Below are 27033 nucleotides of genomic sequence, written 5' to 3'. Positions count from 1 at the left end.
CACTTCATTCAATCTCAGCTGGGCACAGGTTGTCCAATAACACAGAGGTGAATCACTTCTGTGTCCTAGGAGAAACTGCTTAAGACAAATGGCTTAAGACAAAGACATTTTTATACACCTTTTGAGGGAAGTAAAGGGCATCATTCCAGAGCACATTTAGACAATTACCAATCAATTTTACTAAAATGACTTTATTGACAGCCCAAAGTTATTTCCTGGGATCCAACCTTACTTTCCACATTGAAATACCCCTATCTGTGAAACTATTCTTTGCACCTGCTCTTGCAAGGTCAGTTAGAATGGCTAGTAATGTCTTATCTAGTCTAAAATCACACAACACCAGGTTATAGTCCAACAGGTTTAATTGGAAGCACACTAGCTTTCGGAGCGACGCTCCTTCATCAGGTGATTGAGTCACCTGATGAAGGAGCGTTGCTCCGAAAGCTAGTGTGCTTCCAATTAAACCTGTTGGACTATAACCTGGTGTTGTGTGATTTTTAACTTTGTAACACCCCAGTCCAACACTGGCATCTCCGAATCTTATCTAGTCTAGTTAGTTCTATACTATAAGGGAAGCATTGTCCGCTAATCTTTATTGAGGCACACTATGGTTAGTTCAGGAAAACAGCTTTAAGCAGAATTGTCAATTCGCAGCCAAGAAGCCACTTTGTTATGTTATTTGCATCAAAAAGCCATTTTATTGCTGCCTATGTTAGCAAGAGCATGTATTAGATGGTTGTTTCTGACCACAACTAGTTACTTCAGTCTGTATTCAGATTTCAGATCCTCAAAGTGGGCAAGTTTAAGAATGAACTGAGGAAGGTGGCAGTGTTAGCATGAACTCTGATGTGAAGAGGTAATGTCGAATTGAATTGGACGAATGTATGAAGTGCTTAGCTGATTTGGAGGGGAAGATGTCTAGTTGAATTGACGGAGAGAGGAAGAAATGTTGTTATTAACTTAGTAGTAGGTGAGAATGAGGAAATTGATAGGGCAGTGTGGGTAGGAAATTGAGTTTATGGTGTCTCTAGGTGAAGAGATTTTTCCTCATCTCAGATCCAAACGATTTACCCCTCATTGTTAAACTATGACCCCTCGTTTTGGACTCCCCACCATTGGAAGCATCCATCCTGCCTCTAACTTATCTAGTCCTGTTAGAATTTCATACATTTCTATGAGATCCTCTCATTCTTTTAAACTCCAGTGAATGTAATCCTAACTGACTCAATCTCTCTTCATATGTCAATGCTGCCATCCCAAGAATCGATTTGGTAAACCTTTGGTGCACTCCCTCTACAGCAAGACTATTTTTCACACAAAACTGCACACAATACTCCAGGTGCAATCTCACCAATGCCCTGTATAACCATTCTTATTCCTGTACTTGAATTCTCTTGCTACGAAAGCCAACATAGAGTTCACCTTCTTCACAGCTTGCTGCACCTGCATACTTACTTTCAGCGACAGGTGCATGAACATGCCCAGGTTTCGTTGAACATTCTTCTCTCTCAACTTACATCTGGTTAGATAATAATCTGTCTTCCTATTTTTGCTGCCAAAGTGGACAATCTTACATTTATCCATATTACACTGTAGCTGCCATGCATTTGCCCACTCCTATCCAAATCAGCCTGCAACATCTCTGCATCCTCCTCACAGGTCACCCTTCCACCCAGATTCGTCATCAACTCCTGCTCCTAGTTCTTATGCTCTTGTAACTGAATCTGACTATTAACACATCAGACCAGAGTCCCCGTCCAAATTGCTGTTAGCACCAAAGATGAGGAGTTGTCTTTGTACGCTATAGTTCCCTAGAGACAAATACTAGCAACAGTGAGTGGTCGGTGTTTCAGCTAGACCTAGATACAAGCATCACTGGACAAGAGCATAGCATTGAGAAGCAGGAAAGTGATGTTTATGTTGATTTTTGCCAGCATATACTGACCCTAACCAAAACTCCAAACTGCAAAGTCAGAAGTCACATGACACCAGGTTATGGTCCAATAGGTTATATGAAATCACAAGCTTTCAAATGAATGTTGGACCATAACCAGGTATCATGTGAAGTCTGATCTTGTCAACCCCAGTTCAACTCTTGCACCTCCACATCATAAACTTTATATGCAATATGCTACTGCTCCAAGTAGTTTTCTGATCATGCAATTGAACACATAACCACTATTTATTGTTTTTTCATCCATCTGATCTGATACATCTTGTACACCTATAAAAGAGGTTTTATTTTAATCTATTTATATTATATCTGATGAAAGATACCATTGACCCAAACCTTAGTTCCCTGTATACAAGACTTGGATGAGGAATTTGGTGAACCGCTCTACATACCTATAAGATTTTTTTATCTCTTCATGCGAAGCTCCTTTCTCGAGGCCTAGAATTTGATAAAGTGCTTCCCCAGATGTAGAAAGTGCACGTTGTCTTTGTTCAGCCATTTTAATTTAAGTCTGCCTTTACCAGAATTCTGAAAAACAATAATTAAATTCGTGAGGCCAATTCCATGGAACTGTGATCTGACAGAAATAAAACAGAACGATGTATTTAACAGTTTAAACAAAGATACCAACAGATCCAATACTTGTCTGGCTGCAATAATGACAAGTGGGAAGTTTTCACATATCAGTTTAACAGAATTATGTCACTGTGAATTGTAAACATGACCTCAATTAGCAGATTGGTTCCCACAAAATATGAACACCCATAAGTACAGAGCTTGTTAAAGTTAATATGTTTGTTTTTTTTAATGTTTGTGAAGGATGAAGCAGTAGTTACTAGGCCCTGGGGGGTAGGAATGTTCTGGATGGAAACTGTCCCCTTTAACCAGAGCGCGCGGTGGACATCCCCTTCAAACGGCCCAGAGACAGAGAAAGACAGTGTCCGCCTGGAATTCCTCAACACCCTGAGGTAAATAAATCGTTAAAAAGACAAATGTTTTCATTACTGTCATTGACAGGAGCCGGGAGAGACCCTGTGTGTGTGGGCGGGAGGAGGCTCCGGCCCCTGGGACTTCCCGCCGGCCCGGCCCCAGGCTCCCCGGGGGGAGGGGGAGCGAGGGCTCCAGAAAATGTAGGCCCCAAACCCCCTGAGCCTGCGGTGAGGGGACGGAGGGTGAGACCCGCTGCAGGGCCCGGGGCGAGGAAGAAGGTGGAAGTGCCCACCCCCAAAACTCAATTCACCCGTGATCCCGACTCCATAACTCACCCCCCACCCCAACACTTCTCACCCCCAAACCCCCCACCCCAACAACACCCCCACCCACAACTCACTGCCCCATTCCCCCCAGCCCGACACTGCCCCATTCCCCCCACCCACAACTCACTGCCCCATTCCCCCCACCAACAACTCACTGCCCCATTCCGCCCACCCACAACTCACTGCCCCATTCCCCCCAGCCCGACACTGCCCCATTCCCCCCACCCACAACTCACTGCCCCATTCCCCCCACCCACAACTCACTGCCCCATTCCCCCCAGCCCGACACTGCCCCATTCCCCCCACCCACAACTCACTGCCCCATTCCCCCCACCAACAACTCACTGCCCCATTCCCCCCACCCACAACTCACTGCCCCATTCCCCCCACCCACAACTCACTGCCCCATTCCCCCCACCCACAACTCACTGCCCCATTCCCCCCAGCCCGACACTGCCCCATTCCCCCCACCCACAACTCACTGCCCCATTCCCCCCACCCACAACTCACTGCCCCATTCCCCCCACCCACAACTCACTGCCCCATTCCCCCACCCACAACTCACTGCCCCATTCCCCCCCACCCCCGACTCATTGCCTCATTCCCCCCCACCCCCGACTCACTGCCTCATTCCCCCGCCCACAACTCACTGCCCCATTCCCCCCACCCAGACTCTGCCCCATTCCCCCCACCCTGACTCACTGCCCCAACCCCCACCCCCAATTCACTGCCCCATTCCCCCCACCCCCAACTCACTGCCCCAATCCCCCAACCCAACAACACCCCCACCCCCAACTCACTGCCCCATTCCCCTCCACAAACCCTGACTCACTGCCCCATTCCCCCCCACCCACCCCGACTCTCTGCCCCATTCCCCCCCACCCACCCCGACTCTCTGCCCCATTCCCCCCCACCCACCCCGACTCTCTGCCCCATTCCCCCCCACCCACCCCGACTCTCTGCCCCATTCCCCCCCACCCACCCCGACTCTCTGCCCCATTCCCCCCTACCCACCCCGACTCACTGCGACTCACTGCCCCATTCCCCCCCCACCCACCCCGACTCACTGCCCCATTCCCCCCCCACCCACCCCGACTCACTGCCCCATTCCCCCCCCACCCACCCCGACTCACTGCCCCATTCCCCCCCACCCACCCCGACTCACTGCCCCATTCCCCCCCACCCACCCCGACTCACTGCCCCATTCCCCCCACCCACCCCGACTCACTGCCCCATTTCCCCCACCCACCCCTACTCACTCTCCCCATTCCCCTCACCCCGACTCACTCTCCCCATTCCCCCCACTCCCAATTCACTCTACCCATGCCCCCACCCCCAGGCGGTTTTGTGGGAACGAGAGAGACTCACGTTTGGTATGTTGCCTCCCAGGTGCAAGGGTACGTGATGTCTCTGATCGTGTTTTCCGGGTCCTTAAGGGGGAGGGGGAGCAGCCCGAAGTCGTGGTCCACATTGGCACCAATGACATAGGTAGGAGGAGCGCTGAGGATGTTAGGCAGGCTTTCAGGGAGCTAGGTTGGAAGCTCAAAGTTAGAACGAACAGAGTTGTTGTCTCTGGTTTGTTACCCGTGCCACGTGATAGAGAGTCGAGGAATAGGGAGAGAGAACAGTTAAATGCGTGGCTACAGGGATGGTGCAGGAGGGAGGGATTCCAGTATTTGGATAACTGGGGTTCTTTCTGGGGAAGGTGGGACCTCTATAAACAGGATGGTCTGCACCTGAACCTGAGGGGCACCAGTATCCTTGGTGGGAGGTTTGCTAGTGCTCTTGGGGGGGGTTTAAACTAACTCTGCAGGGGCATGGGAACCCAGACTGTAGCTTTAGGGTGCAGGACCTGGAGTGTAGGGAGGTTAGGAACATGGCATCAATTTCAAAGGAGGATGCCTATAAACAGGAAAGTGGCTTGAAGTGTGTATACTTCAATGCAAGAAGTATACAAAATAAGGTAGGTGAACTTGCAGCGTGGGTTGGTACCTGGGACTTCGATGTTGTGGCTATTATGGAGACATGGGTAGAACAGGGACAGGATTGGCTGTTGCAGGTCCCAGGGTTTAAATGTTTTAGTAGGGTCAGAGGTGGGGGTAAAAGAGGGGGAGGAGTGGCATTGCTTGTCAAAGATAGTATTACAGCTGTGGAAAGGACGATGGATGAAGACTCGCCATCTGAGGTAGTTTGGGCTGAGGTTAGGAATAGGAAAGGTGAGCTCACCCTGTTAGGAGTTTTTTACAGGCCTCCTAATAGTCCTAGAAACGTAGAAGAAAGGATTGCGAGGATGATTCAAGAGAAGAGTGAAAGTAATAGGGTGGTTGTTATGGGGGACTTTAACTTTCCTGATATTGATTGGGAAAGCTATAGCTCAAGTTCGTTAGATGGGTCAGTGTTTGTCCAATGTGTGCAGGAGGGTTTCCTGACACAATATGTAGATAGGCCAACAAGAGGTGAGGCCATACTGGATTTGGTTCTGGGTAATGAACCAGGCCAGGTGCTAGAATTAGAGGTAGGTGAGCATTTTGGGGACAGTGACCACAATTCGGTGACTTTTACTCTAGTGATGGAGAGGGATAAGTGTGCACTACAGGGCAAGAGTTATAGCTGGGGGCAGGGAAATTATGATGCAGTGAGGCATGACTTAGGATGTGTGGCTTGGAAAAGTAAGCTTCAAGGCAAGGGCGTAATTGATATGTGGACCTTGTTCAAGGAGCAACTATTGAGTGTCCTTGATAAGTATGTACCCGTCAGGCAGGGAGGAAAGGGTCGTGTGAGGGAGCCGTGGTTTAATAAGGAATTGGAATCCCTTGTTAAATGGAAGAGGGCGGCCTATGTAAAGATGAGGCGTGAAGGTTCAATTGGGGCTATTGAGAGTTATAAGGAAGCCAGGAAGGACCTGAAGAGAGAGCTAAGAGCAGCAAGGAGGGGACATGAAAGGTCCTTAGTTGGTAGGATTAGGGAAAATCCTAAGGCTTTCTATAGGTATGCCAGGAATAAAAGAATGACTAGGGTAGGAATAGGTCCAGTCAAGGATAGTAGTGGGAAGTTGTGTGTGGAGGCTGAAGAGATTGGGGAGACACTGAATGAATACTTTTCGTCAGTATTCACTCAGGAACAGGACATTATTGTCAATGTGAATACTGAGTCACAATTAAGTAGAATGGATGGCTTTGAGGTATGTAGAGAAGAGGTGTTGGAAATTCTGGAAAGGGTGAAAATAGATAAGTCACCTGGGCCTGATGGCATTTATCCTAGGATTTTCTGGGAAGCAAGGGAGGAGATTGCAGAGCCATTGGCCTTGATTTTTATGTCCTCGTTGTCTACAGGAGTAGTGCCGGAAGATTGGAGGCTAGCAAATGTGGTTCCCTTGTTCAAAAAGGGGAGTAGGGATAACCCTAGTAACTATAGGCCGGTGAGTCTCACTTCTGTTGTGGGCAAAGTCTTAGAGAGAATTGTAAGGGATAGGATTTATGAACATCTGGATAGGAATAATGTGATCAAGGATAGTCAGCATGGTTTTGTGAAGGGCAGGTCGTGCCTCACAAACCTTATTGAATTCTTTGAGAAGGTGACTAAGGAGGTGGACGAGGGGAAAGCGGTAGATGTGGTGTATATGGATTTTAGTAAGGCGTTTGATAAGGTTCCCCATGGTAGGCTACTTCAAAAAATACGGAGGTATGGCATTGAGGGTGAGTTGGAGGTTTGGATTAGGAGTTGGCTGGCTGGAAGAAGACAGAGGGTAGTAGTTGATGGCAAAGGTTCATCTTGGAGTGCCGTCACTAGCGGTGTTCCGCAAGGATCTGTTTTGGGACCATTGCTGTTTGTCATTTTTATAAATGACCTGGAGGAGGGGTTAGAAGGTTGGGCGAGCAAGTTTGCAGATGATACGAAAGTCGGAGGAGTTGTAGACAGTGAGGAAGGACGTGGCAGGTTACAGCGGGATATAGATAAGCTGCAGAACTGGGCAGAAAGGTGGCAAATGGAGTTCAATGTAGCTAAGTGTGAGGTGATTCACTTTGGTAAGAGTAACAAAAAGATGGGGTACTGGGCTAATGGTCGGATACTTGGTAGTGTGGATGAGCAGAGGGATCTTGGTGTCCATGTACACAGATCTTTGAAAGTTGCCACCCAGGTAAATAGTGCGGTGAAGAAGGCATATGGCGTACTGGCTTTTATTGGTAGAGGAATTGAGTTCCGGAGTCCTGAGGTCATGTTGCAGTTGTATAAGACTCTGGTGCGGCCGCATCTGGAGTATTGTGTGCAGTTTTGGTCGCCATACTATAGGAAGGATGTGGAGGCACTGGAACGGGTGCAGAGGCGGTTTACCAGGATGTTGCCTGGTATGGTAGAAAGATTGTATGAGGAAAGGCTGAGGCACTTGGGGTTGTTTTCATTGGAGAAAAGAAGGTTTAGGGGTGACTTGATAGAGGTATACAAGATGATTAGGGGTTTAGATAGGGTCGACAGTGAGAATCTTTTGCCACGTATGGAGTCAGCTATTACAAGGGGGCATAGCTTTAAATTAAGGGGGGGTAGGTATAGGACAGATGTTAGGGGTAGGTTCTTTACTCAGCGAGTCGTGAGTTTGTGGAATGCCCTGCCAGTAGCAGTGGTGGACTCTCCCTCATTATGGGCATTTAAGCGGGCATTGGATAGGCATATGGAGGATAGTGGGCTAGTGTAGGTTAGATGGGCTTGGATCGGTGCAACATCGAGGGCCGAAGGGCCTGTACTGCGCTGTATTCTTCTATGTTCTATGTTCTATAACACACACTCCCCATTACCCAACCCCCACCTCACTGCCCCATTTCCCCCATCCCAACTCACTGCTCCATCCCCCCCACCCCTAACTCACTCTCCCCACCCCAACTCATTCTTTCCGTCGCAATTTGCTGTCCAAGCACCACCAAAATCCTTTTGCTTTCTCCCGCCATCTCGGTTCCCTCCCCACTCCCAACTCACAGCCACAACTCACTCCCCACAACCCCACAACTTGACTCTCCTCCCACACCCCATAACTCACCCCCAACCTCCAAACCTGAACTCTCCCCACCCCCCCCCCCCAATTGACTCACCTTCCACAACCCCCACTCACCCCGAAAACTCTTCTCCCCCGCTAAGACCCCACAAATCCATCTCCTGAACCCCAAATCTCCCTACTCCGTTGCCTCATCACCCCAACTCACCCCACTAACAATTTAACTCATCTCCCCACCTCCATAACTCTCAACTCTTCCTACTCCCCCCATCAATTCATCACACTAACAATTTAACTGACCCCTATTTGCGCCTCCGCTCACTCCCCTCAACTCACCCCCACCCCCCAACTCAACTGAATTTTAAGATACTTTCGTATCAGTCCAGCGAGGAACTTGAACCTGGAACTACAGACACAGTCAATGTGCCAAAAGTGCCTTTAGTTCCTCTGGGTAAATATTTTCAAATGAATGTGTTCAGAAATGTTGTTCCACTCTGGAGCAGGGTGGAAATCGAACCCAGGATTCCTGGCTCAAAGGTTGTGCTGTTGTGCCACAAGAACCATTAGTTCATTTTCTAATCAACCTGTTCAGAGATATTATTGCGCCACAAGAGGTCTCAACTCAATTTCAATTATGAGCCAAGATTGCTCAAACAATAAATGTATGTATTACTTGACATACAACCATCATGAATTAGGTATTGTATTTTTAAACATGAAAATAATACAATCCTGTGTTTTATCTGTGAAATCAAACAATATACTGGAAAGATCGAGATTTTTTTCATTAAATTCAGTCTTGTGCATTAATTTATTTATCTGGGTCAACCATCATTTTGTAACAGAAAGAACGCATCAATCTTTGTCACGAAAGATCTTAGAAATTCTGTGTGTGTCACACTTTCAATCTGTTGGCTGACACTTCAAATCTCTTTGACGCATGAAAAAGTGCATATCTTATTTTGTCTGAGTGGTTCAAATCATTGCTATCTATTGATCACTAAGGCATCACTGAGATCACTTATTTTGATTGCTGTAATATTACCTCTCTGCGTCTCTTCCAATCTGTGCTGAAATCCATTGTTACCTCCTTTTTCTAACCACATTCCACCCTCTAAACATGAGGTTATTGGAAACTCCTGTCACTTATGACTTTGTGCTTTTTGGCTCTAGGCCAAGCAACAGTTTTCATTAATAAAGTTCTTATCGTTGAATTCAAATCCATGTGCAGCCTTATTCCTCCTTCTCTCTTTAATCTGCTCCAGTTCCACAAACCTCCAAGGAGGAGAGACAGTCATGCCATTGGACTAGTAATTCAGGAGTGCAAGCTAGTGTTCTAGGGACATGGGTTTTAAACCCTGCAACACGTGGTGGAATTTAAATTTGATTTAAATCTGGAATACAATGCTTGATTAATGCTGGAATAAAATGGAAATTGCAAAAACTTTTCTTGATTGTTGTAAAAACCTATCTGGTTCACTGGATGCCTTTTCAACAAATCAAATCTATGCTTACCTGGTCTGGCCTACATGTGACTTCAGGGCCTGTTCACACCCTCTGAACAAGCCACACAGTTCAAAGGCATAGGGATGGGCAATAAATGCTACACTTGCCAGTGACAACCATCTTCCATGAATGAAGAATCGAGGAAATCCATGCTCATTTAACTGTGGCATCTTGATCATCCCACCAATAAAATAACAGAAATAAAATAAGAGAAGGGTCACTAGACCTGAAAAAAATAACTGATTTCTCTCTTCAGATGCTGCCAGACCTGCTGAGATTTTCCAGCAATTTCTGTTTTTGTTTCAGATTTCCAGCATCCACAGTTCTTTGGGTTTTTTGCCCAGCTATCATTATAAGGACCAGTTAAGGACCCTGGGTCTGTACTTGGAATTGGTAAGAATGGGAGGGAGGGGTGGAATTTCATTGAAATTTGCAGAATACTGAGAGACTTGGATATGGTGGACATGGAGAAGGTATTTCCACTAGGAGGAGAGACTAGGACCTGACAGCACAGACTCAAGGGAAGGGATGACCCTTCATAACTGAGATGAGGAGGAATTTCTTCAGCCAGAGTCATAAGAGTTGTACAGCATGGAAACAGACCCTTCGGTCCAACTCGTCCATGTCGACCAGATATCTTCAATTAATCTAGTCCCATTTGCCAGCATTTAGCCCATTTTCCTCTAACTCCTTCCTATTCATATACTCATCCAGATGCCTTTTAAATGTTGTAATTGTGCCAGCCTCCACCACTTCCATTGGTAGCTTATTCCATACATGCACTACTGTCTGTGTGAAAAGGTTGCCTGTTAGGCCACTTTTTATATCTTTTCTCTCTCACCTTAAACCAATGCCCTCTCATTTTGGACTCCCCTACTCTGGAAAAACTCCTTAGGTATTCATCCTTTCCATGCCCCTCATGATTTTATAAACCACCATATGGTCACCCAAGGGTGTTGAATCTTTGGAACCCATTGCCACAGGACTTTTTTGAAACCAAATCATTGCGCATATTTAAGACAGTGAGAGATAGCTTAATGATCATGAAGGGGATTGAGCGTTATGGGAAGAGGCCAGGAAAATGGGGTTGAGGAGTATGGCTGTGTGATTTGACTGGCCTAATTCTGCTCCTATATCGTATGGCGTCAAATAGCTGGAACGTCCATAGATGAAAATGTTTGAAAAAAAGTAAACAAAAACTGACTTAAATAGTCACAACAGTCACAGGTTAGCAAGCTGTGAAACCAACATGAGAAAGGAAGGCAGCCTGAAATTGACAAAAGGCACTGAAACCAGTCAACCTTCTCAGGTATAAAGAAATCCTTGACAAAAAGAGAAATTGCTGGAAAAACTTAGCCGGGCTGGCAGCATCTGAAGAGAGAAATTAGATTTAATGTTGTAGGTCAGTTCTGAAGAAGGGTAACGTGGCCCAAAATGTTAACTCTGATTTCTGTCCATGGATGTTGCCAGACCTGCTGAGCTTTTCTGGTAATTTCTATTTTTGTCTCTGCATCTGCAGTCCTTTGGTTTTTATAAAGAATTCCTTGTCTCCTACTTTGATTTACACACGTTTGATAAATTTCATATATTGGAGATAAAAGCCATCATTTCCAGTTATCAAACTAGAAAACAGTAAACTCACTCACAGAAATACATAACAAGCACAGAGAATGCTGGAGAAACTCAGGTCTGGCACCATCTGTAGAGAGAAAGGTTAATATTTCGAATCTGGTATGACTCAGAAAACATCTTGTGAGTCTCTCCAGCATTCTTTGTATTTGTTTCAGATTTCCGGCATCCGCAGTATTTTGCTTTTATAGAAGTACATAAATCAGCTTGTATTTCAGGAAGATGGATTTTTGTCTGGAACCAGCTGAAGAAAGTAGTAAGCAGTGATAGTGACAGAAATATTGAACTGAATTTCAAGATGCTAGTCTCATTGATAAGATATTTTCATTCATAGAATCTATGAATTTTTACAGCATAGAAGGAGGCAATTCAGCCACCATATCTGGACTGGTTTTAGTTATGACTAATTAATGGTGCGGCCGCACTTGGAGTATTGTGTACAGTTCTGGTCACTGCATTATAAGAAGGATGTGGAAGCTTTGGAAAGGGTGCAGAGGAGATTTACTAAGATGTTGCCTGGAATGGAGGGAAGGTCTTCGAGGAAAGGCTGAGGGACTTGAGGCTGTTTTCGTTAGAGAGAAGAAGGTTGAGAGGTGACTTAATAGAGACATATAAGATAATCAGAGGGTTAGATAGGGTGGACAGGGAGAGCCTTTTTCCAAGTATGGTGACGGTGAGCACGAGGGGGCATAGCTTTAAATTGAGGGGTAATAGATATAGGACAGATGTCAGAGGTAGTTTCTTTATTCAGAGGGTAGTAAGGATATGGGATGCTTTGCCTGCAACAGTAGTAGATTCGCCAACTTTAAGTACATTTAAGTCATCATTGGACAAGCATGTGGACGTACATTGAATAGTGTAGGTTAGATGGGCTTCAGATTGGTATGACAGGACGGCGCAACATCGAGGGCCAAAGGGCGTGTACTGCGCTTTAATGTTCTATGTTCTAATGCAATTTTCTCACTCATTCTTTGTAACCCTGCACAATATTCCTCTTCAAATAACAATCCACTTTATTTTTCAATTGTATCTGTCTCCATGATACTCTCAGGCATTGTATTCCAGCCCATGACCACTCACTACATGATTTGTTTTCCACATGTTGTTTTGCGTCTTTCATTGGAGTCCAGAACTAGAAGGCATAGATTTCGGGTGAGAGGGGAGAGATATAAAAGAGACATAACGGGCAACTTTTTCACATAGTGGGTGGTACATGTATGGAATGAGCTGCCAGAGGAAGTGGTGGAGGCTGGTACAATTGCAACATTTAATAAGGCATGGAAGATGGAATCAATGGATAGAAGGTTGACATAAGTGATGGACTGGGCTGTGTTCACAACCCAGGGAAAAGACTCTATTTACCCTATCCATGCCCCTCATAATTTTGTAAACCTCTATAAGGTCACGCCTCAGCCTCTGACTCTAGGGAAAACAGCCCCAACCTGTTCAGCCTCTCCCTGTAGCTCAAATCCTCCAACCCTGGCAACATCCTTGTAAATCTTTTCTGAACCCTTTCAAGTTTCACAACATCTTTCCGATAGGAAGGAGACCAGAATTGCACGCAATATTCCAACAGTGGCCTAACCAATGTCCTGTACAGCCGCAACATGACCTCCCAACTCCTGTACTCAATACTCTGACTGATAAAGAAAAGCATACCAAACGCCTTCTTCACTATCCTATCTACCTGCGACTCCACTTTCAAGGAGCTATGAACCTGCACTCCAAGGTTTCTTTGTTGAGCAACACTCCCTAGGACCTTACCATTATATGTATAAGTCCTGCTAAGATTTGCTTCCCCAAAATGCAGCACCTCTCATTTATCTGAATTAAACTCCATCTGCCACTGCTTAGCCCATTGGCCCATCTGATCAAGATCCTGTTGTAATCTGAGGTAACCGTCTTCGCTGTCCACTACACCTCCAATTTTGGTGTTATCTTCAAACTTACTAACTATACCTCTTATGCTCACATCCAAATCAATAATATAAATGATGAAAAGTAGAGGACCTAGCACCAATCCTTGTGGTTAAATTTTAAAAAGTTATATAAATGGCTTCTTTTACTACACCAACAAATTGTGTATGTATATAGCACCTTTAGCACAATAAGATATCCCAAGGCATTTCACAAGAGTAATCTTAAACAAGTTTGACACTCAGCTAGGTCATTAGGGCAGATGACCCAAATCTTGGTCAAAGAAAGGTTTTAGAGAGCTTCTTGAAAGAAGAAAAAGAAGTAAAGAGAGGAAATTCCAAATCTTAAGGTTTTGGCAGCTGATGGCATAGCCCCCAGTGGTGGAATGATAAAATGGGGAGATTCTGAAGAGATGAATTAGAGGAGTATGGGGGATTGCTGACTGGAAGAGTTTGTAAAAACAGGAGGATGAGGTCCTGGAAGCATTTGGAAACAAGAATGAGAATTGTAAAGGTGAGATTTTTCATAAGCTGGAACCAGCGTAGGTCAGCAAGTACTTGTAATGCAGGGAATGGTATGTATGGAGATACAGGCAGCAGGGTTTTGATTGAGATTGAGTTTACAGAAAGCATATTGTGACATGGGTGTGTTTTTCTACAGTTACTTTCTGAATGGCTTGGGTCCTCTGACTCTCATAGTTTCCATATGAACACTGATGACACACTGTTACATTGAACCACCAGGTCTCTTGTTCTTCATTGTACCTGACTTTACATACTACTTTCTAATATCCAATCCTGGATGACAAGAGAGTGCCTCCAACTAAACATTGGGAAGACCAAAAGCCAGTGTCTCCCCTCCACAAACCTTATTCCTTACAATGAAACTTCCGTCTTGGTGGGTACTTTCTTCTAAGATGGGCACACCAAGCTAAGAAATTTCCCAACTCCTACTACTACCTCAAGGATGAAAATCAATCCATTAATGACTGCGCAGGTGACCATGTAGCATATATCATGATCTTCTAGATATCCTGCCACAACTTCCTTAAAAATCGATTCCAGCACATTCCCTGTGACAGATGTTAGACTAATTGACCTGTAGTTTCTTGCTTTCTGAATCCCTCCCTTCTTGAATAAATGTATTCCATTTGATAATTTCCAATATTCTGCAGCCCTCACAGAATCATAGGATTTTTGGAATATTGCAACCAATCCATCTCCAACTTTTAAGACCCGAGAATGCAAGTCATCTGGTCCTGGCGACCTGTCACCCTTTAGGTCTAATGGTTTTCCTAGCTCCTTTACATTGGTGATAGTGTTTGCTCAACTCTTCCCATCACTCTTGATCTTCAATTATCTTTGGGAAGTTTCGCCACAAAGTATGTGATCAAAGCTTTCATCATGTCACTGTTTCCCATTTTTAGATCCCCAGATTCACCCTAGAGGACCAATACTACCTTTAGTCACATCTTTTCTATTCAAATACTTATAGCAATTCTTCCTATCTGTTTCTTTATCACTAGCTAGCTTTCTCTCGTGTTCTGCTTTCCGGCTCTCAATTATCCAGGTTCTTAAAGTCTGTCCATTTCTCTGATCTTTGCAGATTTATACAGTGATTCTTTCTATTTAATACTTCCATTAACTACAGGGTTGCAAACAAGTTCTGTTCTGGACTCTGCAAGTTAATTTGTACGCAAGTTGGAACAGAATGCAGATAATGGAAAGCAGCCATTTGTAAGTACAGGAAATGTTCATATGTCAGGTCTTTTAAAAATTGAAATCATGTATGGGACTGTATTCCTACATTTGTAGGTCAGACGTCCATAAACTGGGGACCCCTGTTTATTTATCAGAATGATGCGTCTATTTTAAAAACCCTTCCTTTTTTCTCATCAGAATTTATATTTTGAAATCATGACAAAATGTATAGCTCACATTCAAAAATCTCATGTGATTTCATCCAACAATGCTGGTTGATGTAATTCATGCAGTCCACCCAAAAAACGCACAACAGAAATTGCTGGAAAAGCTCAGCAGGTCTGACAGCATCTGTGCAGAGAATGCAGAGTTAACTTTTCAGGTCGAGTGACCCTTCCTCAAAACTCCACCCAGAAGACGGACTGAACTGATTACCAAAGCACCTTATTTCAGCAAATAAGCAGCTATCAAATAATGAAAGGTATTTACTCAAAAAAAAAGAAACTTGAATAACACATCAAATTGATCTTGTGAAACCCTAAGGGTTCTAAATGTAGGGAAATTAAGCAGGAAGAACAAACCCCAAAAGACATAAATTTAAATTAGGGCTTTCAACAAACTAAAATTAAAGTACCATGATCATAAATAGAAGGTGGAGTCCATTAAAAAAAGTTGGAGGTAAGTGACCTACGACTTTGTCACATGAAACAGCAGTTCACCTTGGAACAGATCTGTAGTATTACATTACGTGTTTGTATTTCTACTGTTTACTCTGTCAGCAGGTGGAAATAAAATTGTCTTTACAAATAGGAGCTTATGCAATTACCTGTGGCTATTAAAGGAACTAATGTAATCCTTAAAAACGTGGAAATGTTCAATCAAAGAACCAACTCATGAAAAGCATATTCACTTCGTCATTGCAATTCTGTGTCAAAGATGGTGCAATGATTAGGTAAAGATGTAGGAAAGTATTTGAAATTTGTTCCATTTTAGCATCATATCTGTTTGAAAACATTACTACATGCAATAGTCACAAAATAAGTTCTCACACATTTCATTTCAAGGGAAAGCTCACTAGATCTGTAAACTTGAGTTGCCAAATTGAACTTTACACATTAAAAACATCCTTCAGTCCAGCTGATGTAACCAAACTCTCCCACACAGTCAGCTGTAACTAACAGCTAGTTAAATGATGTGTCATCTTCCAGCTACACACAGACATTATATTTGTAATACTGTCATACATCGATCTGTGAACAAGGGCTATAGAATACCAAATTAATGAGTTAAGCTACATTGTCAGTATAGAGTCTACCTGTGGTGAAGATACAGCAGCTGCTCTCAGACCTCGGTTATAACAAGGGCTATAGAATACCAAATTAATGAGTTAAGCTACATTGTCAGTATAGAGTCTACCTGTGGTGAAGATACTGCAGCTGCTCTCAGACCTCGGTGCACAGGTAAACAGGTCAGTGGGATTGTATTCCCTATTTTGTTCAAGCGAGTATTTGATTGGCCTTCCAATCATAAAACCTAGGAGAGAATTAATAAAACATTTGTCACCAGTCTACCTGGAAACCAATGAGACTGAGAAGTCGTATAATATTTCAACCACTGATAGCTAGTAGACATTCTTACTCCTCCAGCCCATCTGGATAACATATTTGGTCATGTAACATTTTCCTGTACATTTGTTCAAATGGTCATTTTTTTTAAAAAAAAGGATTCTAACATTGGTTTTCCTATTGTTTTTAGTACAAGGGAAAGTACATAACATGAATCTGGATCAGTTTGAAGCAGCCAAGAATAAAAGTTCCCTTAAAGTAATAACTATCTGGATTTCCTTTAGGTTTAAAACAAAGTGAATTTGATAAAATACATTTTGCATTCATATTCTTTAATTGAACAAAATGCTGTGACATATTACATCTGTGACTAAAATTAAGACTATTGTATGATTTTAGAGCTATTAAAGTGGAGTTAACAAAATCTGTACATAATTCTAAATTTAAAAGATAAAATTTGAAAGTTAACATTTTCAATTTTTAATGCTGAATATAGTAGATTCACTGTCCCTCTTCCCTGAAACCCAGACTGACAACGTAGTTTATTTTGCTTTTTTAGTTTCGAATGGTCAGAAAGTCAGCATAGGATCACAGGCCTGCACCTAGTTTGAGTCACGAGCCTTAGTTTTCTCTTCTCATGATTAAGTCAACCTGTTATCCTTAAATGTACTTTTGGCACATGCTTTGCAGGTTTATTTTGACATGTTGGTGGCAATTTTTGTGTACTTACTGCCCCAGTTTTTAAAAAACAGGGATGGGACCAAAATTGTTTATGGAATGGAATTGCTAACTAATCTTTAAGACCTATCTCTATTTTCATGCAGGTTGTGGAGGTGCCAGTGTTGGACTGGGTGGACAAAGTCATTAGAACGTAAGAACATAAGAACTAGGAGCAGGAGTAGGCCATCTGGCCCTTCGAGCCTGCTCCACCATTCAATAAGATCATGGCTGATCTTTTGGTGGACCCTGCTCCAATTACCCACTTTCTCACCGTCACCCTTAATTGCTTCATTATTCAAAAAAAATCAATCTTAGCTTTGAAAACGTTAACTGAAGTAGCATCAACTGCTTCACTGACCAGGGAATTCTATAGATTTATAACCCTCTGAGTGAAGAAGTTCCTCTCAGTTCAGTCCTAAATCTACTCCCTCTAATTTTGATGCTCTTCCCTCTTGTCCTAGTTTCATCTGCCAATGGAAACATCCTCCCTGCTTCTATCTTATTTATTCCCTTCATGATTTGATGTGTTTTTATAAGATCCACTCTCATTCTTCTAAATTCCAATGGATATAATCCTAACCTACTCAGTTTCTCCTCATAAACCAAACCCCTCAGCCTCCTCTGCATCCCCTCCAGTGCCAGGATATCCTTTCTTAAGTAGGAAGACCAAAACTGAATGTGGTACTCCAGGTGCTGCTTCACCAGCACCCTGTACGCTGCAACATAACCTCCCTGTTTTTAAACTCAATCCCTTTAGCAATGAAGGACAAAATTCCATTTGCCTTCCTAATTACCTGTTGTACCTGCAGACCAACCTTCTGTGTTTCATGCACAAGGACACCCAGATGTCTCTACATAGCAGCATGCTGCAACCTTTTACCATTCAATTAATAGTCCTTTTTACTGTTACCCCTACCAAATTGGATGACTTCACATTTATTAACATTGTATTCTATTGCCCAGACCTTTGTCCACTCATTTAAAGTATCTATGTTCCCCTGCAAAGTTTCACAGTCCTCTGCACACTTTGATTTTGTATCACCTGCAAACTTTGTCATACTACACGTGGTCCCCAACTCCAAATCATCTATATCCAAGACAGAAGTCACATGACACCAATAGGTTTATTTGAAATCACAAGTTTTTGGAGCACTGCTCCTTCATCATCAAGTGAAATGGAAGGAAACGCACAGACACAGAATAATAGCAAGAGAGATAATAGCAAGATAATTCCAGGTAATTAGGAGTGTCAATAGATAAGTACAAATACAGTAAGTGGAGTGTTGACAGGTGATCAGAAGTGTCAAACGGTCTGAGTAAAGTGTCAACAGCTGAATAGCAAGTGAAGGGATGACCCATGAACCCATTAATTAAGGCATAGAGATAGTTATAAATAATCAAGTAAGTTACTTGTTACGTTGGTTAGACCTTCATCATTCGACTCTGATACCTATCATGTTATTCCAGCCATTTGGTTTGTTTCTAACGTCATTTTATTTTTGATTTTTTTGTAGTTACATCAAATAAACCTGTTGAACTATAGCCTGGTGTTGTGTGACTTCTGACTATTTTCATGCAGACATGTAGCTAATGAAGCCAGCTGTGTGAAACATGATGGAAGCAGTGGATCTGGAAAGCCTGACACAAGATGTTTAAAAAAATGTGCTCATCCGGTTTATGATTGAAAAAGTAAGAGGATCGATTTTGAAAAGGGCAGGACATTTTAGCTTGCCTGTTGACTCAACAACAGGTCTTTCACACATTGACCAACTAATTGATATTCAAGGATGCATGTCACCCAATGATGGCTTTCCTGTATGACACTTTCTAACTTTCCATGAATTCAAAAAGCATGGCAGTGAAAGTGTGGTTGTCATGGTACTGGATTATCCAGGCAGTAACTGTAAAGGAGGACCACAGTTGCTGGAGATCAGAGTCAAGAGTGTGGTGCTGGAAAAGCACAGCCAGTCAGACAGCATCCGAGGAGCAGAAGAGTCAACATTTCGAGCACACATTCCTGATGAAGGGCTTATGCATGAAACGCCTATTCTCCTGCTCTTCAGATGCTGCCTGACCTGCTATGATGTTTCAGTCATAAGCTTTTCATCAGGAATGAGGCTTGTGGGCCGGGGGACTGAGAGATAAATGGGAGAGGGGAGGGGCTGGGGGGGGGAGTGAAGGGAGCTGAGAATGCAGTAGGACGACTAAGGTGGGAGAGAAGATGATAGGTTGGAGAGGAGGGTGGAGTGGATATAGGGGAAGTGTGATGGACAGGTCAAGAGAGTGGTGCCGAGTTGGAGGCTTGGGACTGGAATATAATGGGGGGAAGGGGAATGGGGAAACTGGTGAAATCCACATTAATCCCATGTGGTTGTAGGGGTCCAAGGTGGAAGATGAGACATTCTTTCTCCAGACATAGGGTGGTTAGGGTTTGGCGATGGATGAGGCCCAGGACCTGCATGTCCTTGGTAGAGTGGGAGGAGGAGTTGAAGTGTTCAGCCATGGGGTGGTGGGGTTGGTTGGTGTGAGTGTCCAAGTGATGTTCTCTAAAACGATCTGCAAGTTGGCGTCCTGTCTCCCCAATGTACAGGAGATCACATCGGGTGCAACAGATACAGTAGATGACATTTGTAAAGTACAGGTAAATTTCTGTCAGATGCGAAAGGATCCTTTGGGGCCTTGGATGGAGGTGACGGGGGAGGTGTGGGCGCAGGTTTTGCACTTCCTGCATTGGCTGGGGAAAGTGTCTGGAGTGGGGCGGCGGCAGGTAGAGAGTGTGGATCTGACAAGGGAGTCGTGGGGGGAAATGGTCTCTCGGAACACTGATAGGGGTGGGGAGGGAAAAATATATCTCTGGTGGTGGGGTCTGTTTGTAGGTGGTGGAAGTGGCGGAGGAGGATGGAATGTATACGAAGGTTGGCAGAGTGGAAGATGAGGACCGGGGTATTTGTTCTTGTTGCGCTGGGGGGGCTGGAATTCAAGGGAGGAAGTGCAGGAAGTGGAGGAAATATGCTGGTAAGCATTGTCGACCACATGGGAGGGGAAATTGCGGTCTTTGAAGAAGGAGGCCATCTGGGATTTTCTATGATGGAATTGGTCGTCATGGAAACAGATGTGGCAGAGGCGGAGGAATTGGGAATAATGGTGGTGTTTTTACAGGAGGCAGGGTGGGAGGAGGTGTAGTCCAGGTGTAGACTACAGGGGTCACTGGATTAGACTTGAAGTGTTAACTCTGTTTCTCTCTCCACAGATGCTGCCAGACCTGCTGAGTTTCTCCAGCAATTTCTGTTTTTGTTTGTTTTAGATCTCCAGCATCCACAGTTGTTTGTTTTATTATAGTGATGTAGACTGAGTAAAAATAAAAGAAAGAGTAAAAGAGAAAAGAAAGGTCAGTTTTGATGTTGCATGTAATACTGAGGAAGCGTTTTCTTCCCCCAGGTTTTGAATGAAATCCTTTTTTGCTATGATGATTCGCTGAAAATGCATTTGACATGAAAATATTGCAACAAATTTTCCATTTTTGGCTGATTTATATTCCTCAGAGAAACAGTTGTGTGAAAGTGTAAAGTTTCTGATGAAAGATTATCCTGACTATGGAAGTTAACCTCATGGTGAAATGAAATCAAGAAAAAATATTCAGATAAAGGATATTTATGGCACCAGAACCTTTCTTAAGTCATCAAAGTCATCAAGGTAAGACAAAATTAGCCTTTTTTCTAACATAGTAACAATATATAGGCTCTCTTTCAGTCTAATTGTAACAAATGGCTCAGGAACAATGTCATTTTCATGGGTAGATACCATCACAAATCAATTGTGGACAATAGTGCTAGAGGCATGGCTGATCACAATCTCTGAGTGATTTGGTTTTAGGGACAAAATGTAATCTTTCCAAATTTGCTGCTAATGCCAAACCAGGTGGCAATGTAAGTTGTGAGGAGGCACAAGAAGGTTTGGACAAGCATTGCAAATGGGCAAGAAGGTGGCAGATGGAATATAATTTGAATAAGTATGAAGTTATCCACTTCGGTCAAAAAAGATCTCCGGAAGACTAAAAACTTCCTAAACAATGAGAGGTTTGGAAATGAGGGGATACAAAGGAATCTGAGTGTCTTTGATCATGAGTCACTATATGAGTGCAGCAAACAATCAGAAAGGCAAGTTGTCTCATCACAAGGGGATTTGATTAGAGGAATAAATTGTCTTGAGTTGAGTCATGGCGAGACCACATCTAGAGCATTGTATTTAATTTCAGTCTCCTTATTGAAGAATATACTTCCTGTGGGATGGTAGAACACAGATTCAACAGGCTAATGCATTGGATGGTGGGATTTTGTTATGAGGAAGTTTAAAGAAACAGGGTTTGTATTCTCTCGTGTTTAAAAGAAGGACAGGCAGTCTCATTGAAACTTACAATTACAGGATAAATCAGATGGATTATAAGGGATGTTTCCCCGAGCTGATGAGCCTATCACCAGAGGACACCGGTCAGAATAAGAAGTTGGCCATTTAGGACTGACATGGAATTTCTTCACCCAGAGTGGTGAATGTTTGGAATTCTGTGCACCAGAAGAAGCTCAGTCTTACGCATGTTCAAGTCAGAAATCAATAGATTTCTGGAGATAAATGATGTCAAGAGGCATGGGAGATGGCATGGGAAAGCAGTGTTACAGTAGATAATCAGCCATGATCCAGATGAATGGCACAGCAAACTTGACTGGCTGAATGGGCTACTCCTCTTCCTATTTTTCAATAACAAAAGCTTATGGAATTAGGGGCTGTTGCATGTGCCTTGTGTAACATCCTTCTGAACAGCTGGTTCAAATAAAATGCTGTTGTACTCTATCTGCCCTCAGTATTGGTGCCATTTTAGTATTGTCACATTTGTGGAAATTAACTCTTACAAAACATTTTATGCAGAAGGTATAATAGAATATAAGATAGTTAAGATCATTTACAAAAATATTTACATAAAGGCAAAATAAAGTTTCAACTTGTTTCCTATAAATATTGTATATAGATACTTCTGTCTTAACTCTTTGATTTCTTCCTTAACATACTCTTCTCAGTTTTGATGGTCTAGAGATTTCTTTCCAGTTTTGAGGGTCTGGATTTCTTTTCAATTATGATGGCCCAGAAAACTTTTTCTAGTTCCATTGGCCTAAACATGTTTTTCAGTTCTGAAGGCTTGAAAATTTCTACACAAATTCTTACAGCCTGAAGTCTTCACAAAATTAAACTTAACTTTTGCTTGGGTGAAATAGCTGTTCTGAAGAAGGAACACTGGACTTGATGTTAACTCTGTTACTCTCTCCACAGACACTACCAGACCTGCTGCATTTCTCCAGCAATTTCTGTTTTTGGACCAGAACTAAAACCTGATTCTGAACTGAAGTAAACTACTGAGCTGTTTTCTCTGTGTCATAAAAATTCACCTTCATAAACACTTCATCAATTAACTCCACAGCATTGTGTTAGTTATATAAGTCATATGTCTTCTAGAAAGTTACATTTTTAGTTCATTGTTCAAAATGATTTCTGACCTTCTTTTGAAACACCTCACAGAACTGAAACTACATCTATTTTAAATTCAAATTCCATTTGATATTAATGTGTTAAACATCTTTATAACACTTGTTATGCCCTCAAAATGCCATCCTTACAATTTGCAAGGAACTCAACAAGGCCCTTTTAAACCAGTGAGCTGTACCATCCAGAAGGACAATGGCAGATACATGTGAACACCATCTCTTGCAGGTTCCACTGCAAATCACACAACATCTTGTGTTGGAACTATATCACTGCTCCTTCATTGTTGCTGGATTAAAGTCCTCACACTCTATCCTGAACAGCATTATGGGTGTACCTGAAGTGGATTAGGAAGGTAAGTAAGCATCATCTCCTCAAGAATAATTAAGGATGAGTAATAAATGATGGCCTTGCCAACTATGCCCATGTCTTATGAACAAATGAAAAAAACAATAAATTTGTCAAACATAATTTCCTTAATTCTATGTCGACTCAACAAATCATATTGGCCCAAATATTCCAGTCAGGTTGGAGACCCCATTTTCAACCTTGATTAATTAAAAATTAATCATTTACCTCAACGTGATATCGGCTGAGATGCCTGGAAGGTGTATCCTGTTAGCAACCTGTCCAGGAATCCACAAGTCCCGGAGTGAAGAGAATTGATGCGTCTCTGGCAGCCGCTTTGAGAGCTCCTGTGAAAAGGTAAGTATATAAAGTTGAGCTTTAGTCAAGGGTGTCAGATGTAAACAGAAGAGGGTGATGGGAATTGTTGTGTTCATGGTCCAACAAACTAGTGGGAGTGGGGAGAGCTTGCCTGTGGAGGTGGGGGGTGAAGTTCAGGCCAGCAGGGAGGTATGTTAGTTTGGTTCAGAAGGTGGGTTTGTTCGATTAGGCCAGGGGAGGATGTTGGTTCAGGAAACTGTCTCTGGTGAAGTGTGTTAATTCCCACGGGTTGTGTCTGGTCAACCATGGGTAGGTGTTGGGTCTGGCAGAGTTGGGTGGGGGAATATGGTATCAGGGTCAGGTCTTTGACTATCTGATCCAGGAGGTGTCACTGATTGGGCAAGTATAATTTTTTTTTGGGAGGGTTTATCAGTAGTGAGTCGGGATTTAATTAAATAATTTGCCCTGGAATTAGCTTTGGTGGAGTAAGGCACTTGTGGAATCAAGAAGTCATGGTTGGAACAACAAATGAAATTTGTATAACTTTGTACACATTTTAAAATAATTTACGTAATTAATATGGTGCCAGGTTAATTACGGTGAGCTATACACAATTTACAATATTTTCATAACTGCATGTAACAGTAAATTACTATACTACAGGATAGATTTCTAATCATCTAAAATTTTCTAGGTAAATATTAAGCTTGAGTGATTCGGAACTCTCTGTATTCTCCAAATTTAAAGGACTTTTTCAGGGAAAAGCAGACACAGTGGAGTGGAATTATCCAACATAAAATTCAATATCCCACGCAATTCTCATGGAGTCAGTTGCGTCAGGGATTCCACATGGTTGTGATACATTGCTTCAGTAACTCTCTGGACCGTTATGATATGCTAAGTACCCTGTTACCACATCCCTAATAACACGTCTCTCAAATGTTTTGCTTCAGATTGTTGTGGTCTGAAGTGCTTGAACCTTTAAAGGGGCGTATCTTAAACTGCTAGCAATTATTTCATAAGGCAACAAGATATGACATTTTCATTCCATGGTTTGATAGATCAGTCCCTGTGCAGTGTGTTAAAGGTTTATAATGTGTTATTGTAATGTGGAGATTTGGATTCTGAAATAGAGGTAAATGGGTTTTTGATGTTAGTTCTGTGAAGGGGTTTCATTTTTGTTTAAGAGGGCAGAAAATCATTTTTTAAACAGTGAGCTCAAACATCATTTTCAAGAAAGCATTTTCAAAATGACTAGCAAGTTACTTGATAAGTTAACTGACTACAGAGGAACCTTGATTATCCGAACGAGATGGGCGGGTACTATTTCGTTCAGATAATTGATTATTCGCTTAAACAAGGGAAACCATACTGATCTAATGCTGTGCTCTACCAAAGAATTTGTTTAAATCTATAATTTTGAGTCTGTTATTTAAACAAACTAATCTTTGCATTCTGCAAATGACAGGTTAAACTTAGAAGGACTAAACCCTTACCATCACATAAATGCTGTATATGAAATTCCAGCATTAAGCAAGGTCCTGAACAGCTTCTACAATTGCAAGAGCATTTGTCCGTTTCCGGGAGCTCAGTGTCACAATAGAAAGGCAGAAGTGTTGCCTCATGCATGCGCTTACGTTCTCAGCCATTCTTTTCATGAACGGCCCAGTAAAGTATCGGGAATACTGTAAAACACTTACTTTTGCAAAAAGACTGTGTAACTAACCGTTAGTTAAAAAATATCCAGTCGCTGATGCTTGAGGTGCTTGTGTTTCTTTGTTTTTGCCAGCGTTTTCACATCTTCTTCAGTTCAGGTAATCTGAATACACTTACTGCTTTGATGTAACATTTTTGCGGAATGTAGAGGTCTTCTTCAGATAATCTGAAATTCGGATAATTGATTTTCGGATAATCGAGGGTCCTCTGTAAATGTTTGCTAAATTGCGTTTAGCAGAAGAATAGCTGGTCAATAGCAGGTTTAGTTTAGAAGGAAAAAAAGTTGACATCAACAGAAAAGTGGGGAGATTGTGGAAGTCTATTGCCTGGAAGTAACCTTTTTTCAACAATCCAAGGAGAAGGGCTGGCAAAGACCCCCAGTTTCTCTTAAGGATCAGTGAAAAACATGAATATGTTAATGTGCATTTTTTTGTGTCTTTGGGAGAGACCAAAAGAATTGCATCTGGGAAATGCACAGAAAGTCCAAAAGGAAAAGGTTGCAACCTCGTCAGTACAGTAAGAAATTAAAGAGTTTAAACTAGGAGTTATACTTCACTGGGATTGAAAGGATATTGCTGGGAAAAAAAATTTGAATCTTTTTACTTTTCATGATAAGATTTTCCAAAATTATTCTACCGATAGCTTTTTAAAAATTCTTTCATGTTCTTTTGTTAGATTGGCAGCCTCGTGAATACATCCAGTGATTGACTAACCAAACTTATCGGATTTAGTATACAGAGGAACCTTGGTTATCCCGGCATCCAATTATCCGAATTTCGGATTATCCGAACAAGATTGCAAGGTCCTGATGCTTGGTTAAACTGTGTTATCTGGCATTCGATTATCCAAACATTCAAATACTCCCCGCCTGTGTAATTCGGATAATCGAGATTCCTCTGTAATTTACTCACAGTAATATTACCTACTGGGTTTTGAGAAGATTTGTAGTTCAGGTTGAGGTTCTGGATTTAGGTTTGCTCACTGAGCTGGAAGGTTCATTTCCAGATGTTTCGTCACCTAAATGTGAAACCTAAACCATAAATAGAAAGCGGGCCATGCTGGCAGCATGGTTTTTGATAATTTTACTGTTAAATATTCAGCACCCAACCCTTTACATCAAGGTGAATGAAAGAATTGATGTGACGGTGAAACAATTATCTCATCTGTGATGCTGCAGCTCAATAAGGATTCTGCACACTGTACCTTCTTTCTGGGATTGTATCTTGCTCCAGCTAGCAGACATCATGACCCACTAAGATTATTTGAATTTGGGATAACTTAAATTCAATCTCCTGTGAAGATTAACATAGAAACATAGGAAATAGGATCAGGAGAGGCCATTCAGCCCTTCAAGCCTGCTCACCATTCAATATGACCATAGCCGATCATCCCTGTTCCCACTTTTTCCCCATACCTTTGATCTTTAAACTCTAATAAGTACTGTATATCTATCATCTTTTTGAAAACATTCAATGTTTTGGCCTCAACCACTTTCTGTGGCAGACAAATCCACAAGCTCATCGCTCTCTGGGTGAAGAAATTTCTCTTATCTCAGTCCTGAATAGCCCACCCCATAACCTTAGACTGTGACCCCTGATCCTGGACTCCCTGGTCATCAGAAACATCCTTCTTGAGTTTGTCCTGTGTAGTCCTGTTAGAATTTTATAGGTTTCTATGACATCCCCATCATTGTAATAAAGCAATAGCCAGTTACAATCTTCTAGTTTAAAGACAAAAGTGAAACATTCACCAACTACAAAATCAACTTCTCTTTCCCTCTTTGCACTGAATTTCCACTTGCACCAAATTGCTGACTTCAGCACATTTTCATGAACACCAAAGGGATGAAACTGTGGATTCAACATCATTGTTCTGTATTCTTATTTTCCTG

General features: G+C 42.5%; 1 protein-coding gene and 1 long non-coding RNA gene across 8 annotated transcripts in view; one reads left to right on the top strand and one right to left on the bottom strand.

Annotated features, from left to right (window-relative positions):
* dnajc5b (DnaJ (Hsp40) homolog, subfamily C, member 5 beta) overlaps window positions 1-16392 on the bottom strand; it is a 39336-nt gene extending 22944 nt beyond the window's left edge. Inside the window, exons 1-2 of one of the 5 annotated variants that reach the window (XM_087985939.1) lie at window positions 16363-16392; window positions 2347-2482 (exon numbers count right to left, since the gene is read on the bottom strand). In XM_087985939.1, coding sequence (XP_087842065.1) covers window positions 2347-2453 — 107 coding nt within the window. In that variant the 5' untranslated portion in view covers window positions 2454-2482; window positions 16363-16392. Of the gene's footprint in view, window positions 1-2346; window positions 2483-2585; window positions 2704-2959; window positions 3075-9709; window positions 9848-16261 lie in introns of those variants that run through there. The other 4 variants (XM_087985938.1, XM_087985940.1, XM_043689276.2 and 1 more) reach the window with 4 other exon arrangements.
* The window catches only part of LOC122549443 (uncharacterized), a 72701-nt gene that overhangs the window by 34101 nt on the left and 11567 nt on the right, over window positions 1-27033 (top strand). The window contains exons 3-5 of one of the 3 annotated variants that reach the window (XR_015756892.1): window positions 18746-18920; window positions 20670-20924; window positions 22551-22660. This is a non-coding gene — a long non-coding RNA (uncharacterized LOC122549443). Of the gene's footprint in view, window positions 1-18745; window positions 18921-20669; window positions 20925-21653; window positions 22150-22550; window positions 22661-27033 lie in introns of those variants that run through there. The other 2 variants (XR_015756891.1, XR_015756893.1) reach the window with 2 other exon arrangements.

This window comes from Chiloscyllium plagiosum, unplaced genomic scaffold, assembly GCF_037043375.1.
Source record: "Chiloscyllium plagiosum isolate Xiang-an unplaced genomic scaffold, Cpla_swu_hap1 HiC_scaffold_4, whole genome shotgun sequence".
NCBI classification, from domain to species: domain Eukaryota; kingdom Metazoa; phylum Chordata; class Chondrichthyes; order Orectolobiformes; family Hemiscylliidae; genus Chiloscyllium; species Chiloscyllium plagiosum.
Note: the sequence above shows the minus strand (reverse complement) of the source record. Positions and strands in the feature narration are given on the sequence as shown.